Source organism: Dermacentor andersoni, chromosome 3, assembly GCF_023375885.2.
Source record: "Dermacentor andersoni chromosome 3, qqDerAnde1_hic_scaffold, whole genome shotgun sequence".
NCBI classification, from domain to species: Eukaryota; Metazoa; Arthropoda; class Arachnida; order Ixodida; family Ixodidae; genus Dermacentor; species Dermacentor andersoni.
The window spans coordinates 30,569,348-30,588,701 of record NC_092816.1 but is presented as its reverse complement, the minus strand read 5'-3'; the positions used below and the strand labels follow the sequence as shown (position 1 = coordinate 30,588,701).

The following is a 19,354-nucleotide window of genomic DNA, read 5'->3' as shown; positions in this document are numbered from 1 at the left end:
AAATGGCTAGGCTCTTCTGATAAGTTGGCGACTTTGTGGCTTAGGCTTTAGCATTAACATTTGAATTTTCGGCGAATGCGGGCCTTTATTGGTTTTTTCTCTCAACTGACGCTATTCCTTGTGTAGGCCTACTAAAATATTTACGTAAACTGCTCAAGTTATCATTTTCTCTCTCTCTCTCTCTCTCTCTTTAAAGAATCAAACTTAGAAGCAGTGAAGGCACGGTAAGTAAGCAGGCAAAAAGAAAGAAGGAACTAAACGCGTTCACGTCAATCGACATCGCAAGTCTGCGCGACGTGTCAGCGCGTGCACGCGCGTGCACGCGCGTGCTCGTGCGTTCGCCGCTAGCCGGAAAAGAAGCCATGACGCTGAACTGGGCGGCCGCTTTCGTCGCGATCCTGTACTACCTGACGGTCATCTTCGTGGGCGTCTGGGCCGGCCGCAAGGTGCACCACCGCGACCTGCCAGAGCGACGCCGTCGCAGCGTCAACAAGCAAGGCACGCGGACGCCGCCACAGCTCAGCCTAACCGCGGGCGACCAATACGTGAGGAACCTGCTCGTCGCCAACAGGAGCCTGCCGCTGGTCCTTAGCTGCGGATCGATGACCGGTAATGACATAATGGCAGCGACGCGGTTGAACGTTAAGCACGAGGGCATTCTGCAATTGTCCGCCTAGTGGACATGTCCATTTCCTCAGCTGCTAGGGTTCTGATTGGCTGGGCTGGGGTATACGCGTCAGGAGGAGACCGCCGCGCCAAGCCGATCAGCACTTCAGCAGACGAAATGGACATGTCCACTAGGTGGACACTTACAGAATAAGGCCCCAGGAAACACACGGTACGACGCGGCATTCGAAACTATGTACGCGGGACGCGTCGCCCAAACTGCTGGAACCCGCAGGAACGTGGTGGAACCTGTTGGAAACATGTGCAATGTGTTTGACAACATGTGACAGGTCGTACGTCAGATCGCACGCTGAATCGCGCCGTGTGCTTGCTGCTCAGCGTGTCAAAACAACTCTTACAGAACACAATAAAAGGTGCTACGTTCTCTTGAGTAGTTGAGAGTGTAGCCAGCTGCCTCGTCTTTATCTTTATTACTCTTCTCCTCCTGCACAGAAGATCGCATAAAGAACGAACGTACACAGGACATATGACTTGAACTTAAAGCAACAAACAACGACACCTTCGCGGCCTCTTGCGGTGGTTATACGTTATGCATAAGAGAAACGGTAAGCAGCACCACCGCTGTTTTACTCACGCATCACGTCTTCAATCTGTGCTACCGTTTATCTGGTGCCACGAATTGGGGTGAAAAATAATGGCGGAGCGTCCTTGAGTATACGCAGCGCAAGGCAGCACGCCTCGTTCTGTTCACGATCGTTCTACGTAGCGAGTGTAAACGTACGCTGTAGATATGTCTCACTGAGCGGCGGATGTCTCCGAATACTCTGTCCACGATCGTTCTAAATGGCGTGTCTAAACGCACGCTGCAAATATGTGCGCGGTGGTTGTCTCCGAATACATTTCTATGACTGTCGCCCGAAATGAATTTGCAGCCACGTGGGTCGGAGGCGGCTACCTGAACGCAACTGCCGAGGCAGTCTTCAAACACGGCCTGCTGCACACGTACGCCCCGTTCGGCTACACCATTAGCCTGCTACTGGGTGAGTTAGCTGTGCCACAACTGAACGTACTTCGAAGCTATTCGTCGGAATTTAAATATACTGTAGCGGTTTCAGGCAGCAACAGAAACTAGAGATTGACCGTGTAGACAGATGACCGTGGCTGGATGTTGTCGACAACCGTTTAAGAGCAGAGTAATGGTGTGTGCCACCGAGCCCGCTTTTGCCCTTCTGCTTTGTATCGCCTTTGTTCTTTAGATCGTTGCTGAACGCAGCCTGGTATTTCAGCGGCTAAGGCGTTGTGCTTTTGAGCATGAGGTCGCGGGCTCGATACCTGGCCCCGGCGACTGCATTCCGATGGGACTGAAATGTAAAAAAATTATCGCGCACCGTGCATTTCTGGGCGCAAATGCTTGGGCGCACGTTGATCCGGAATCCTCCGCTACGGTGTCCATCATAATGCACTGTAGTGCTGTTTCGGGACGGTAAACCTCTGCAATTTAGTTTAAGTATATCGTTGCTATGTGCCCGTGTTGTGCGTTGTTGCGTGTGTAAAACGTGGTTGTTCAGAACACGTTCGCGCCGTCTTATCGTCGCAGGCGGCCTCTTATTTGCCGGCAGAATGCGGCTGACCGACGCGGTGACCATGCTGGACCCGTTCCAGAAGCACTACGGCCGCTGGATGGGACTGCTGCTGGCTCTGCCGGCCGTCGGCAGTGAAGTGCTCTGGTCGGGAGCCATTCTGTCCTGTCTCGGTATGACTCGTTCATGGCATGGCGGGCGGAGCGCCTTGGTCATAGACTTCGGAACACTCAAACAATATTCACAAGGAAACGACAGCGTAAAGTAAGGTACTAAGCGTCCAGCTGGTCCTGAAGAAGGAACACCTAAATATACACATCAAGTTTAACCCGATTCGAAGAAAACCGAAAGGGAGAAAGGCCGAAAGGCTCATGCCGTCACGAAACGCATCGCGCATCATCACGTGACCTCCCGAAATTTGTTTCCTTATAGCTGATTAATTTTATATCAATAAAGAATGACTACATAGCACACCGAATGTGAGCTAAAATTCAACTGAGAAACTTCGGGAACTCTTCCTGCTTGAGAAACGATTCAAGCACGTGAAAATGTCACAGTCTGGGATGTCACACTCACGCCTGCAGTACGACATTTAGAAATTCTTGGTCGTCATTTTCCTCTTCAATAAACGTTATTTGTTTCTGCGTAAGAAAACAAAATAGAGTAATTGAAGTATCTTTTACCTGTATAAAAGTCGCAGGACGTTACTTTTTAATGACCAATGTTCGAATTGAAAAGTACCAAAACTGTTTGCACCTTTCCGGTTTCCTGCTAAGCTTAAACGCCGGTTTACTGAGCGTCGACAGCTTAAGAGTGCGAAAAGCTTTGGGCGCATTGCCTTCCTTTGCTCTAAAAGCGAGCAAAGCAAACGAAACGAATATATCGAATCTATCGATATGTTCGATTAACAGAAACGAGTATATCTCAGTATGGGGAGCCAGCGCTGGCCAGGAGGCGCTACAACGGTTTGAGTGTCTAACTAAAATATGCTTCCTTGATGCTGCCACCGTCCGCTAGACAGCCCTTGAGAACGGAAAAGTATATTAAGCGATAACATAGAAGGTCGTAACAGACATTTACTTATCAACGTTTGCTTTAGCCCGATACGTCCAGCCAATATCTGTCCATGGCCATGAACGTTACAGGAGGAGCGCACGCGCTCATACGTTCTACCACGCCGATTCAGGTCAGGAGGTGGACACATGTCTCACGACGTGCGGTCAATTGGTTGATCAATGCGATATGCGGTAAATTCTCTACCGAAAACGTGTTTCCTCCATTCACTAGGCTGTGTGTTACGCCGCTGCTGTTGGCAGGCGAAGCTCAAGCGTTGGTTGGCCACAGGGGGCTAGCATCATTGCACAGTGCGGTCAAACCGGACGTGCGCGCATTTCGGCGGTGATGACTGGCCAACGGCGCGCACTATACCTTTAGTTATGCTTCGGACACGTGCTCCGCGCTGTCCGCGTATCATTTGATGCCGATAGTACATACTTGGCAATGGTATCGCACGTTCACTGAGCCTGTTGGGCTTGGTCCGCATTGAACGTGGCAAAAAAAAAAAAAGCGCGAACGATGGGACAAGCGAGACGAACGGAACGGAGCTTACTCAGAATGCCACTTGTTTTATTCTGAACGTTTCGGACCTGCCTCAATCGCCTGCGTGGAACTTCACTGTTAATCCCACAGTGGTGATTTGTTGTTCATGTATGCATAACGGTAGTGCTAAAAGGTTAAACAGCCCCTCCCCTCCCCTTTTCCAACACAAGTATAACCAGCGCAAACTAAGTTGAAACGATGCAACTATAGCAGGACAAATTGTAAAACTTAGTTCGACACAACTTTTGTTTGAAACAAATTTGTTTACTAGTTAGTTACACGAAAGAAAGCAGCGTTCACTGAATCGGCCGTACGTAATGTGGGTCGCAGTCTGTCCCCCGTTCTGACGCTCTGTTGCCACCCGAGTGGCGCATTTGCCCCCCCCCCCCCCCCCCCCCCCAAATAAAAAAGCGAGTGCATGCCACAGGACAACCGCTTGTCCTGTGTCGCGTGTCTGCCTCTTCATCCTTGCTTAATTGCTCTATTTCAGATTACACTTTGAAGGTCAACCAACTAGCAAGACGCAAGATGACGTATACACAAGATCATCTCTCGTGGTCGCAGCAGGCGTCACGGTCACAGGGATGTCAGTGAAAATATAAGACAAGCCTAATTAATTGTTTCTCGAAACTATAACTTATTCCGAAAACTGCGAGTCGTCATTTATATGATTTAAGAAAACCTGTCGTTGCGGTCGTATAGAGCGACGTTGCTGAGACATAGCGACCAATTTTCACGTATGCGCCCTGACATAGCCGGTGCCCGTGTGTCGCAGAGGGAACAGCCGCCGCGGTCAACGGTGTGAGGAACGAATTCTTCGTCTTCTTCAGCGCCGTGGTTACCTTGATGTACACATCGCTGGGCGGCATCTACTCCGTCGCTTACACTGACATCCTGCAGCTGTCGATGTGCATCCTCGGAATGGTACGGCATTAGACAGAACAGCGACTTGCTGTAGTCAGTCCCCTTCCATTATAGCAACTGACTTTACGGTAAATCGCTTGTCTCACGTGTACGGTTGGGGCCAATATGAAAGGGAGCAGCTAATTTGCATAAAAAAGCACCGTCAGTTGTTCTGCTTTTGACATTTAAAAGAGCAGAAATTCCGCAGGTATAGACCCTGCGGCGAGGAAAAAAGCAAACTTGAAGTCTTACTTTTACCTTATCTGTTGAGCACCAACTCGGTGTTACCCTTCATATTGTAACGCCTTGTGTCAGACACTGCACGAGCGATATAGCAGTTATTACACTGTTTTCTAATAATATGTGAGTAGTGCAGTGTTACTCGATGGTGAGATATAATCACGTCTGAATGTCAGACTGATTTTCATGCGTAGCTATAACCGCATATCGTGCTCTTAATTGTTGGCTTTTAGCCGAAATGTTTTCGTTTTAATTAAAGTCTGACAAGCTTAATTCACGACGGCTGAAATAAGAAGTTCGTTTATGGTGATGTGCTTAGAAAAAAGAAATAAAATTTGTGTACGTTATAAGTATACACAAAGTTTATTTTATCGTTTTAGGCAAATCCCAGAAATCGCTCGTGGAAGTTAATTTATCCAACTAAAAAGTTGACACTTGGCTTTTCAATTAGGCACGCCGGCGCACATGTTGCAGTTTGTGGTATCGAAGCTGGGATGCAATGAAATGTCCATTCAACAAATATTCTGACTGTAGGACCAGTGCGGAGGTATCTTTCCCTAAATTGTGCTACGAGATGCCGTGGCGTTCACGTTAATATTGCTGTTAACAAAGCTATGACAGGTTCAAATTCCTTTCAGGATGCTATTTATATTGTGCGTAAAGCCGTTTCGCCCCGCTCAAGAAAACAAAAAAAAAATCTTGTAAGCCACCATAAACAGGCTTTGCTCTGTAAAAAGTCTCTTTCAACAAAAGTAGTCGTGCATAAATGTATAAGCGCCCGTAAGAGAGACACCCGCAGAGCATATCCTCTGTGTCCCCTGCAAATGTTTTCAGCGAAAATAAACAATCGATTTTACAAAAATACATTTAACAAGTTCCTAGAACCTAGACAAATAACTTCCTAGTAAGAGTTTCAGTCGAAGTGCCCAATGGATTCCTCTCCGCAGTTCGTCTGCTTGCCGTTCTGCCTGAGGCAGAATTTTTCCGGCCAGGTGGGACCACCTCATGACGACTGGCTTGGCTCCCTGCCTTCCGAGGAGTTGGGTCAAACGATCGATGTCATTCTGATGACGGCGCTTGGTGGCATTCCGTGGCAGGTAATGTTGTGAGAAAAAGAAAAGAACAGGATTAAGAATGCCGACCAGTGCGTACCTCACATAATTGCGGGAAGCGATAGACAACGGCCACCGAAGGGCCGACGCTTTGCGCAAATTTGGACCGCGTTAACAAAAAAAAAAAAAAGTAATATCTGGAGCCGTCCACAACGGCTTCTACGGTGGCGTGGTTGAAGGATAATGTGGTAAATGGTACGATTGGTACGAAATGGCAAATGGTAAATGGTGCGCACAGTCACCTCATACTCATACTCATTCCTGCCGAGAACATGTCTTGAGTGGAACCACCTGCCTGCGTCACTAATCGCTATCACAGATACAGATCGTTTTCGCAGAGCACTATCAACGGAATTATAAGCCTAAAACTACGTCACTACCGCGTTGTCACCTATTACTATCGTTTTCTTTCATTGCTATCATTCCGCGTTTTCGTTTTTCTGTTCTTGCTACTTGATTTTTAAGTGTTTAGTTTTGCTTTGTTACTTTTGTGCTCATTTACCTGTTGTATTTTCTTTGCGGTATAACTGTTCTTCACTTCTCCTTGTATTTTATATATACTGATATACTAAAGCCCCTCCACTCTATAGTGCTTCTTGTAAGCCCTGAGGGTAATAATAAATAAATTAATTAATTAATAAGATTCAAACTAAATATTCCAATTAGCAGTTATAATTCTACATTTTGGTATAAACGGGTTGTTTATATGAACCATGATCTGAAGGCTTCTTTGTCATGCGCACTGTTTTCTATGTGTATTGGCCTCGTGCACTACCAATGGCGCGCTCTCGGCGCCCCCATGCATCACGTCAGCAGAGGGACCTGCCTTTGTCGTCTGCTACGCTCCGGCTAGAAAAGCTGCATTACCGTTCGTTTCCTGCCACTGTCAGGATTGGGGGCTCAATCTCATCGCTCGTGATCCGTTGTCAAGATTGGAGTCGGGCATGAATTAGAAGGTAGTTGGCCCATGCCGTCATCCAACTTATCCACGCTTAGGACGTTGATGAAGGGAAGGACTGCTTCTCATCGAGAACGAGGAATATGGGTTTATTTACAGTATTTATATCAGTCTAACATGACTGCTTGAGAGAGAGTGTCCTGAGCAGCCGCACAACAGCGGTTTTTAAACACTCGGTCCTCTCCCGATACAAGGTGATGCGAACGTTCGTTTCGTCATCGCAAACTAGCCGCCTCCCCGCAAGACGGTCTACACACACACACGCATACACACAGGTGCGAAGGTCCGGAGCCGACGTCAGAGGGGCCCCGTAGAACTCGGAGCTGTTCCGGGTAGCGCGTTGTCTTGCGTCTTGGTCGGTGCGTGGGAAGCAGCGCAAAACGGCGTTCCCGCGGCAACTCGCGCACCCGTAGCAGATCAGGTCCGCGTTGGGGAGTTTGGGAACAATAGTTGGCCCGCCGAACTCATTCCGTACAACGGCGATGAGGCTAGAGGTTGGCGGCGGTTTCAGCACAAAGCCTGCTTCATCGAACGCATCCTAGCTGAAGCGACGGAGAGTGGGGGACGCGCGTCTTGTTCCCCGACACAAAGTCGATTTAGTCACGCTATGGCTAGAGGTTGGCGGCGATGCTCCCGAGATGTTGCTTCCACAGTCGCAACTGGTTGGCAAAACTTGCACTGCAGCTGGCCGTTCTTAACACCGATCTCACTGCGTGCCCGCGTAGCATGGCTCTCTCTAAATAATATCCATTTGCGAGTGTGTGTTTAGAAACCCTGTTAGACGAAGAGACATTACACGTTTTATGTGCCTTCCATAAACCAGTGGCCATCGCGGTCAGGAACACGATCTCTTAGCCGCAAATCATCGCGATTGACTGCAACGCGAGCAACGTAGTGGTCCCGACGGACAATCTTATTTTTTATCGCCTAGTGCGATGGTAAAGCCAAGAGAGGAAATGGCTTGACGAGGACACAATAACGTCAAGGAGTACTTAGCTGCGCGTGTAACTAGAAACTACGGCGAACAAAGCCCGCAGTATTTATTGCCTACAACGTTACAAGTATGACACATTCCATGATGTTTATACTCTATAACTGTCTTCAGCTTACTTTAAAATGTATAAAACTACAACTGTTTCCTAATACTGATTAGTCTGCATTTTTCTTATGTGCGATTTTGTTGTAGACCTTTCATTCCCAATATTTCATATTACATCTTGTGCGCGTTTGAAATGTTATTTCGCTATTGCCTGCCGTCATAAATTCCTTATGCCTGCCGCCCCTGTATGATATATGACTGTATTTCTTTCCTGGGCCCTAGGTGTCCTCAAGCTACTTTGATGTAGCTTGAGGACTGGGGTCCATTCCGTAACTGTCTCGGACGAACAAAGCATTGATTCATTTAGGTATCTAAGCGGCGACCTAGCGACCGCCTGTATTTACACGGTAGATGCGTTCTTTCCCAAGTGGTCTCTTCTCCACGCGCGCAGGTGTACTTCCAGCAAGTGGCGTCCGCCCAGAGCCCGTACAACGCAAAGGTGCTGTCGTTCGTCGGTGCCTTGGGAAGCTTCGCGCTGACCCTGCCGCCAGTCATAATCGCCGGCTCCGCTAGGGGGACCAGTGAGTGGCGCAACTCCATCTTTGTTATCGTAGCAATTACTTCGTTATCGCTGATCGTAGAATGCTCTCTCGCACCAGCCTTGGGCGGCGAAGCGAAAAGCTACGGTTCGTGTCAACCAATTAGGATTGTGAGCCCGCTGTGCGTTTTGAGACGGGCGGAAGAGCTCGCCCATTGTGAGCCACTGATCGTTCCGTTTCCGCGAAGCTGCCATTCAGACAGCGTCGCGCGGAGTGCGATTAGAGGTGGACAACTGAGACCTCCTTTAGGTTTTGTGCTTTGGTTGGCAAACTAGACCAGTAGCTTATGCCACACCGCACGGAACTGGTAACCGGGAGTGTAGTTGCCGACGAACCGGCGTCAAAGATCGAAGAGAATTAGGTGATGTGGAGGCATAACATGGGGTTGGCTGGCGCTGGAGGGCGGTAATTTGAGACCGCTAGGAGAGACCTTCATCGTGCAGTGGACAGATAGATTATTATTATTATTATTATTATTATTATTATTATTATTATTATTATTATTATTATTATTATTAAAGGTAAAGATTGTCATCCACCCGAATGTAGCACGAAGCTACAGAGGAGACCCATACAGGTTTCTCAGAAAGAACGCTTTGCTGTTGAGGAAAATTCGTCCTGTTCCAGGGCTCCCCCGTGTTTTATTTCCCCTTACCAACACCCCAGTACAGGGTACTATAAACCAGAAGCTCTTCTGGTTGACCACCCTGCCTTTCCCACCCCATTTCGCTCTCTCTCTGTCTTGGAGGAGGAGGAACGAACGTGAATATGCATATAATTTCCAGTAGAATTCCTAAGTAAGGTTTTCGAAGGGCTGGAGCCTTGTGTTCGCGTGTGCGCTTGGACGGAGGCGAGCCTCGCGATCCCTGCTCGCGCAGACTTCACGAGAATCGGCTACAACGGCACGTTCAACCTGGAACCAGAGGACCGAGACAGCGTGCTGCCGCTCGCTCTGTACTACATGTCGCCGGTGTGGATGTCCATGGCCGGCCTTTTGGGCATCACCGCTGCCGTCATGTCGTCGGTGGACTCGTCCATGTTGGCTGCCTCCACACTCATCACGCACAACCTCTACCGGACGCTGGTGCGGCCCAGGGTGAGACGGGGCACGATCACGCACCTCTCTGCCTGCGACTGGGCCTCTGGATTGTATGGCGTTCCTCTACTGAGCACGAGCTCGGTCGTTCGAGCGGCGACCACGTCACAGTGGGGGAGGCTTGCAAAAATAGCGCTCACTCGAGTGCACCATTGCACGCGCCGTTTGTTTCTGTCCTGGACACTACCCGAGCCTGAAAGGCCCATGTGCCGATTGAAAGTCTCCGATCGATAGCACTCGATGCATAATTGAAATTTCGAATATTTACGCACCTGTTTAGATTCAAATCGGATTCATATTCGATTGGAAAGAGATATCCAGAAAGAGAGAGAGAGATATGTTACGGTAGTTGAGTGAGGGTGTTGGAAATGCATGAAAAAAACTCGCTGTTCTAACGAGTTCCTCTGAATAAACAGTCGGTAGCGGCGCTTCCGTGTGTGTGTGTCTTGCATGCTCTGGGCTTGACAACAGTCAATATGCCGACGCTCCTAGTTAAACGCTATTCGATCGGTCACTTCAGGCATCAGAACTCGAGATCAGCGCGGTGTTTCGCTTCATGGTGTGGACCTTGGGCGCTGCGGCCGTGAACGTGAGCTTCTACGTCACGTCCGTGTTCAGGACGTGGACGCTGTGCTCGGACATGGCCTACGTGCTTCTCTTCCCGCAGCTGCTGTGCGTCTTCTACTTTAAGAAGGCCACGAACGCCTACGGAGCTGTGGCCGGTGAGTGTCGTTGGGAAAATACTGCGACAAGGCACGATACATCATTAAAAAGCAGCGCAAAACACGGAGAGCAGGCAAAAACGGTATGCGGAGAACTGAGAGCACGAGCACGTGTTCTCCCGCCTCCCCCCCCCCCCCCTGGAAATTTGTTTACCACTATGCCGCCTGCCCAGCTGCCCCTCGCTGGTGAGAGTGAGTGAGTGAGTGAGAGTGAGTGAGTGAGTGAGTGTGAGTGTGAGTGTGTGAGTGTGTGAGTGTGTGAGTGTGTGAGTGTGTGAGTGTGTGAGTGAGTGTGTGAGTGAGTGTGTGAGTGAGTGTGTGAGTGAGTGTGTGTGTGCGTGTGTGTGTGTGTGTGTGTGTGTGTGTGTATGTATGTATGTATGTATGTATGTATGTATGTATGTATGTATGTATGTATGTATGTATGTATGTATGTGAGTGCGTGTGTGCGTGCACGCGCGCACACACACGAGAGAGCTTTCGTGTGCGTACTTTCTATCTACGCTTGGAGAACTTTTTGAGCACATTGTAAATAATACTCGTTGAATAAAAGATAGGTGTTGCGCACAACCCCTCAGCGTGTGCTTCTTTGGTTGCTGCGCAGCTGTTATTGAAGAAGGCGTACATATATGTATAATATTCGCTCATTAACGGTGATGGTTTTTGAAGACACAATAAAGTATATGCCTACATGTGCCAAGCTATATACTCTTTGTGGGGCGGATGGGCTCATCATTGTCTCTCACAAAAAATATTACAGGGAACTCTGCGACTTCAGATGATGGGTAGCACATTGATTTGTGCAGCCTTCGTACTTGTGGATTTAGGCTTTCTTTTGAGGTTCACGATTACACTTTCCTTTTTTTTTTATAATTTCCAAGCGATCATATAGGTTTCTAAGCGCGTCTCTGAGAATGTACATAATTATTGCGAATTGTTTCCTGTATATGACGAAACATTTTTATTGAATATCATGAATTTGCAAAGCCACAAAGCCTTTTGAAGCGAGGCGGACAAAGTTCAGGCAAATCCGTACACTGCCCATCATTCCCAATGCTGGTTGAACCGCCATACTTGTATCTCCCGTAGCGCCAGTAATTTTAATGGTGTTGGTACCATTTCATCTCATGAATTCACTGTTGGTTCAGGTGGTTTGACCTAATGCTACTTCCCCACCCCCTCCGCAAAAATAACAACGCAGCGACGTGGCCGCCGTCGATGTTTCCTCGCTGTTTCCTCGATTATTCGCTTACAACACGGCAGTGCAAGAAACAACACAGATCACGCCGTTCAAGCTGGTCTACGGCAGGAACCCGACGACGACGCTCGACGCCATGCTGCCGCACGTCACTGACGAGGAGAACCTTGACGTCGCTGCCTACCTCCAGCGCGCCGAAGAAGCCCGACAGCTCGCCCGCCTGCGGATCAAGAACCAGCAGAGGACCGATAGCCGACACTACAACCTCTGACGACGCTTCGTCGAGTACCAGCCCGGCGACCGTGTTTGGGTGTGGACCCCGATACGCCGACGAGGACCCAGTGAAAAACTACTGCGACGATATTTCGGACCCTACAAGGTCATCCGACGTTTTGGCGCACTGGACTATGAGATCGTGCCACACGGCATTTCGCATTCACAGCGACGCCGCGCACGATCTGAAATGGTCCACGTGGTGCGTCTTAAACTCTTTTACGGACGCTGACAAACTTCCTTATTTTGTTGTTTTCTTTACTAGGAGTGCTTTTCTTTTATTACTTTCGTTTGTTTGCAGCATCGGGTCGATGCTTTTTAAGAGGGGGGTATTGACACGTGTCTTTATATTTACCGGGCGACCACGTTTCGCCGCCTAACAAATGTTATCGCACAGCGCGGGACGCGTCTGCATGTATCCGAAGTTTCTGGAAAGTTATCGATGCTTCTATCCGCTGTCTGTTGTCGCCGAACCTTGTGTTATCTGATTTCATCGCGTGACTCGAAGGTTGTAGAACTTTGTGGAAGGCATGCGGGTCCCAACGATTAGTCTGGAACATTCGATGGCTGCTGTATAAAAGCCGACGCACTTGACCCGCAGATGAGATTTTCGACGATCGCCGAGGGTGTTCGCCGCTACCGTTGTTCTTTGAGTGTAGCCTGTTTTTGAGGGCACAAGTTCGCCCAATAAAACGCTCGTTTCGTTAATCACAGTTTTGCTGCCTTCTTAACCGTCACTACCACGTGACATTATTGTGGGGTTCTCACCCGTGCTCTTGGGACAAAGGAACGACAACACAGTAGTACAAACAATCACAAGGGCATTTATTGCACCTTTCATAGACTAATGCCTGCTAATGCGCTACAAATCGCGAAAGTCCGACTCACTGCGACCGGATAACGAGCGAATATGTTCGCCCACTGCTGGACACCAACGCCTGGTCGTTCGAGTGTCGGTCACGCAAACGGTGGCGCGTTCGAACGATCGTGTTCGTCCATTCGGAGGTAAGCCTCGCGAGACGGTCTCGCAGAAGCATGGATCGGCGCACGCGCAGAACGTCCGCGCCGCCTGCTGAACCCGAGCGAAAGAAAAAGAGCCTTCTCCTTGCCGTGCCCAAGTAACCCCGCTGTTAGGTGGCGTTAGCAGAGCAACACTCGCGCCATCTCTCGCAACGCGCTTCAACCACACCCACTGCCGCAGGGACCAGGCCATGCTGCGAAGCCGGATTGCAGGAAACAGGAGATATGCGGGGAAACAACATATCAGGGGACGCGTTAGAGTCATGCATCCCCACATACAGAGCCGTTCTCTTCGCAGCGTTCGTGTTTGGATTCGTCCTCCGGGTCCTGTGCGGGGAGTCGTCGGCACGAATCCCAGTGATCCTGCGGTTTCCCAACTACGACGAAGTCGCGGGCCAGCGGTTTCCCTTCCGCACCTTCTGCATGGCGTCCAGCGTGGCGGTGCTGCTGGTCGTGTCGCGGCTGGCGGCCACCGCGTTCCGGCAGGCGCTGCTGTCGCCCGCCTCCGATGTGTTCCGCTGCTTCCAGGCTCGCCTCGATGCCGACGACTCGCGCCTGGCGGCCTTGACGGACCAGGACAAAGTTTCCGAGACCGCAGGTGCCGCTTCACCTTTCGCTGCCGCCACGCCGACCGGTCGTGGCAAGCAGCGGAAGAAGTCGCAGGTATTACTAACACAGGAAGCTGAGTAAGGTGCATCCAACCTGCCCATTTGTATGCGCAGGCAGGTTCATAACATGTACAAACTACCAGCTTACTTGTATGTCCATTTCAGTCTTATGTATATCAGCAGAAGCCAACAAACAGACACCAAGGACAACATAGGGGAAATTACTTGCACTTTAGAATAAAAACAGGAACAGCGCAGCACAGGACGAGCGAGTAATGAGCACAGGACAGCGCTGTGTCCTGTGCTCTTTACTCGACCGTCCTGTGTTGCGCTGTTCCTGTTTTTATTCTAAAGATGAACCAACAAGCCCCTTTGAACACACTACTTGTACCTACTAATTCAACCAGGGAAATGATAAGTTAATGGAAATGAAAATGGTTGAAAAATACAACTGGGAGCAAGTGGGATACGAACCCACGTCTTCGCATTACGCGTGCGATGCTCTTACAGTTGAGTTACCGCGGTGCCGTTTTCCCATCCACTTTCTGGGTTATTTATGTTTTGCTACTGGAACTACAGGCCGCCATTGACATGCCGAACAGGCCGCCATTGGAATATGAACCTGGCAACGTTTAACGCTAGAACGTTATCTAGTGAGGCGAGTCTAGCAGTGCTATTGGAGTAATTAGAGGGCAGTAAACGGGATATAATAGGGCTCAGTGAAGTTAGGAGGCCAAAAGAAGCATATACAGTGCTAAAAAGCGGGCACGTCCTGTGCTACCGGGGCTTACCGGAGAGACGAGAACTAGGAGTCGGATTCCTGATTAATAAGAACATAGCTGGTAACATACAGGAATTCTATAGCATTAACGAGAGGGTGGCAGGTCTTGTTGTGAAACTTAATAAGAGGTACAAAATGAAGGTTATACAGGTCTACGCCCCTACATCCAGTCATGATGACCAGGAAGTCTAAAGCTTCTATGAAGACGTGGAATCGGCGATGGGTAAAGTCAAAACAAAATACAGTATACTGATGGGCGACTTCAATGCCAAGGTAGGCAAGAAGCAGGCTGGAGACAAGGCAGTGGGGGAATATGGCATAGGCACTAGGAATAGCAGGGGAGAGTTATTAGTAGAATTTGCGGAACTGAATAATATGTGGATAATGAATACCTTCTTCCGCAAGCGAGATAGCCGAAAGTGGACGTGGAGGAGCCCGAACGGCGAGACTAGAAATGAAATAGACTTCATACTCTGCGCTAACCCTGGTATCATACAAGATGTGGACGTGCTCAGCAAGGTGCGCTGCAGTGACCATAGGATGGTAAGAACTCGAATTAGCTTAGACCTGAGGAGGGAACGGAAGAAACTGGTGCATAAGAAGCCGATCAATGAGTTAGCGGTAAGAGGGAAAATAGAGGAATTCCAGATCAAGCTACAGAACAGGTATTCGGCTTTAACTCAGGAAGAGGACCTTAGTGTTGAAGCAATGAACGACAATCTTGTGGGCATCATTAAGGAGTGTGCAATAGAAGTGGGTGGTAACTCCGTTAGACAGGATACCAGTAAGCTATCGCAGGAGACGAAAGATCTGATCAAGAAACGCCAATGTATGAAAGCCTCTAACCCTACAGCTAGAATAGAACTGGCAGAACTTTCGAAGTTAATCAACAAGCGTAAGACAGCTGACATAAAGAAGTATAATATGGATAGAATTGAACATGCTCTCAGGAACGGAGGAAGCCTAAAAGCAGTGAAGAAACTAGGAATTGGCAAGAATCAGATGTATGCGTTAAGAGACAAAGCCGGCAATATCATTACTAATATGGATGAGATAGTTCAAGTGGCTGAGGAGTTCTATAGAGATTTATGCACTACCAGTGGCACCCACGACGATAATGGAAGAGAGAATAGTGTAGAGGAATTCGAAATCCCACAGGTAACACCGGAAGAAGTAAAGAAAGCCTTGGGAGCTATGCAAAGGGGGAAGGCAGCTGGGGAGGATCAGTTAACAGCAGATTTGTTGAAGGATGGTGGGCAGATTGTTCTAGAGAAACTGGCCACCCTGTATACGCAATGCCTCAGGACTTCGAGCGTACCGGAATCTTGGAAAAACGCTAACATAATCCTAATCCATCAGAAAGGGGACGCCAAAGACTTGAAAAATTATAGACCGATCAGTTTACTGTCCGTTTCCTACAAAGTATTTACTAAGGTAATTGCAAATACAATCAGGAACACCTTAGACTTCCGTCAACCAAAGGACCAGGCAGGATTCCGTAAAGGCTACTCAACAATAGACCATATTCACACTATCAATCAGGTGATAGAAAAATGTGCGGAATTTAACCAACCTTTATATATAGCTTTCATTGATTACGAGAAAGCGTTTGATTCAGTCGAAACCTCAGCAGTCATGGAGGCATTGCGGAATCAGGGTGTAGACGAGCCGTATGTAAAAATACTGAAAGATATATATAGCGGCTCCACAGCCACCGTAGTCCTCCATAAAGAAAGCAACAAAATCCCAATAAAGAAAGGCGTCAGGCAGGGAGATACGATCTCTCCGATGCTATTCACAGCGTGTTTACAGGAGGTATTCAGAGACCTGGATTGGGAAGAATTGGGGATAAGAGTTAATGGAGAATACCTTAGTAACTTGCGATTCGCTGATGATATTGCCTTGCTTAGTAACTCAGGGGACCAACTGCAATGCATGCTCACTGACCTGGAGAGGCAAAGCCGAAGGGTGGGTCTAAAAATTAATCTGCAGAAAACTTAAGTAATGCTTAACAGTCTCGGAAGGGAACAGCAGTTTACAATAGGTAGTGAGGCACTGGAAGTGGTAAGGGAATACATCTACTTAGGACAGGTAGTGACTGCGGATCCGGATCATGAGACGGTAATAATCAGAAGAATAAGAATGGGCTGGGGTGCGCTTGGCAGGCATTCTCAGATCATGAACAGCAGGTTGCCATTATCCCTCAAGAGCTGTGTCTTACCAGTAATCACGTACGGGGCAGAAACCTGGAGGCTTACGAAAAGAGTTCTACTTAAATTGAGGACGACGCAACGAGCTATCGAAAGAATGATAGGGGTAACGTTAAGGGATAAGAAAAGAGCAGATTGGGTGAGGGAACAAACGCGAGTTAATATCTTAATTGAAATCAAGAAAAAGAAATGGGCATGGGCAGGACACGTAATGAGGAGGGAAGATAACCGATGGCCATTAAGAGTTACGGAATGGATTCCAAGGGAAGGAAAGCGTAGCAGAGGGCGGCAGAAAGTTAGGTGGGCGGATGAGATTAAGAAGTATGCAGGGACAGCATGGCCACAATTAGTACATGACCGGGGTTATTGGAGAAGTATGGGAGAGGCCTTTGCCCTGCAGTGGGCGTAACCAGGTTGATGATGATGATGATGACTGGAACTAACCCTAGGAGTGTTAGCCAGCGCCAGCACTCACAAGCCTTGGCTGCGATGTGGAACATCCTTTCTGCCGCAGGCGTCACTAATACGTGATCCATTTGGGTGACGGCAACTAGTCAATAAACCCACATGTACATGTTACCTGAAGACATCAATGTCGCCGGATACGATACCCCTCGTAATGTAGGCATGTTGTTAATTCATCGTTATACAGAATACATAGCGCAGTAACAACAAAGGACAGATCGAGATAGTACAAGCGCTTGCTTTCAACTAATCTCTAATTGCGCCACAGTAGCCACAGAAGGCGTACTGACGCATACATACGGCCTGCCCGTGATATCTCGGTAGCTCCTACGAGTTTCCTAGTCGGGCTGTTGCGGTGGCGATACACAACAGTATGATCGAAGAGAGGATGGCAAGGTAGCATCGCGCCTCATATTTTAGAATGGGTAGCCAGTTAGCCCATCTGCAGCAGTGTTCCCGAGTGTTTTTGTTGTGCTTTTGCACACGCTCTTTCAAGCATCTGCCGATGTGACCTATGTAGTGTCTTCCACATGAGAGACACTAAGCGTACCCGTGTGGCAGCCTGCGAATGCCGCTGGCGGCGAAGTGCACTCGCTCAAAGTGCACTTAAGTTTGCCCGCGTGACATGGGCATAAGATGACGGCGATGATGCGTAATTCAAGTAACGCTGTGGCACTGCAGTCAAGGCCTGTCACGCCGACAACGGCTAGCCCACCGCCAGAGACTATCGCGTCGCCCCGGGACGTGCAGCCCGGTCCTTACGGAGTGGCCGCGCAGAGAAGCCTCGATTCAGGAAAGACGCAGCCAGAGCCGGCAGGGCGCATGGCCGTAGGGCCTGCGTCAACACGCGGCCCGGCGTCCGGTGGTGCTGCTCCGGAGAGCAGCCGAGATTTCCAGGAAGGTACGATGCGTCTAGATTCGCGAACGATTCTCCCATTTCGGAATGGACAAAAAAAAAAAAGAAAAGAAAAGCCTCCCTACTCTCGCAGCCTTCTTTCTACGATAATTCGCAGCGCCGAGCGTCCTTGTATGATTCGTATTATGTCGTCGCATCAAAACTGAAATTTCTAATGATCCGCATAGTAAAGCGCTTGCGACGTTGATTAGCGCGTCCTCGACGCAGACGGTTCTATATTTGAGCTGCTGGGAAAATCCCGCAGGATATTCCTTATACCTGCAGTGAAGAGAACTTGTCGCCATAAACGATATCTATATATGACAGACCTTTATCGAGGAACAGGACAGAAAGCAAAACGCGAAATGACAAATGACAGGCGTTTTGTCGTTTGTCCTACCTCGTGGTAAAAAAGAAAAGAAAAAATACACGGAGTCCGAATCAACGTTTTCGGTCTTACTCAGACGTAACTTACGACAACGAAACTTTCGCACAGTGTGCGGCAAAAAGTGTGCGCGTTTTATTCCCCAGAACGACAACCTGCAACGCCTCCTGGGGACGACGTCACCGGAGCGAGGACGCCAAAGCAGTTTTCGCCGAAAGGGTCGCCCTCGCCAAAACACCCGTATTCCCTACGGGCTGGCGCCACGCCTACGCGTCTCGGCGGTGCGATGCCCTCACGAGACACTGCTGCTGCCCGCGCAGCCAAGACGCCCCCCGAGGTTGCCGGGAAGGGGTCCTCTGCCTCGACGACAGCCGCACGGGCGTCCGGAACTGCCAGCCCAAACTACCCTTCGTCAACGACGCGCCCGAAGGGCACACCTCGCGCAGTTACCACGACTGGCACCAAGAGTCCCTCGAAGGGAGTCAGCACCTCGCAGCTGCTTCGCAGAACACTCAGTCGCGAGTTGACCAGCTTGCGACGTTGATTCGCGCGTCCTCGACGCAGAAGCTATTGTATATTTTTAGCAACACGGGAAAACCCCGCTCGAGCAGGTTGAAGGGGAGCCACGAAGTCCTGCAATCCATTGAATGTACGATGTTCTGTGCTTTGTTGTAATTAATGATAACAGCGTCCGTGACCGTCACGTGCACAGAAAAGAAAAAAATATATATATAGCCGATTTTAGTGACTATAAAAATCTCTTTCCCAAGACACGAGCGAAGGTTGAGGCGGTAGGAAACGTGAGACTGCCTTCACACGCACGCGCACGCACGCGCGCGCACACAGTCAATCGCACAGTCAACCACAAGTTGCATGTTACGAAACACGAGATCTGAGAAAAAACTTAATATCTGCGCAGCCTCTCAATGCAGCCTGTTCGCATTTACAGCATCGACAAGTATATGCGAACAATATTGTGATGATCGGTTTTACATACAGGTTGCTCGGAACTTTCTTCTTTCGAGATCCCGTGGTCCGTAAACT

At 49.1% G+C, this 19,354-nt stretch overlaps 1 protein-coding gene across 2 annotated transcripts; it reads left to right on the top strand.

Annotated features, from left to right (window-relative positions):
• Nucleotides 1–325: 325 nt before the first annotated feature.
• LOC126518027 (high-affinity choline transporter 1-like) lies at nt 326–19,185 on the top strand. 2 transcript variants are annotated; one of them, XM_050167870.3, is made up of 11 exons: nt 326–609; nt 1,560–1,667; nt 2,225–2,380; nt 4,582–4,730; nt 5,897–6,046; nt 8,510–8,639; nt 9,536–9,753; nt 10,274–10,475; nt 13,265–13,629; nt 17,712–17,931; nt 18,457–19,185. In XM_050167870.3, the coding sequence occupies exons 1-11, from the start codon at nt 363–365 to the stop codon at nt 18,852–18,854; spliced, it is 2,343 nt and encodes a 780-aa protein (XP_050023827.3). In that variant the 5' UTR covers nt 326–362; the 3' UTR covers nt 18,855–19,185. The 2 variants fall into 2 exon arrangements, with proteins under 2 accessions (XP_050023827.3, XP_054921034.2); XM_055065059.2 differs by lacking the exons at nt 9,536–9,753; nt 10,274–10,475 and having other exon boundaries at nt 327–609; nt 18,457–19,184.
• The last annotated feature ends 169 nt before the right edge of the window (nt 19,186–19,354 follow it).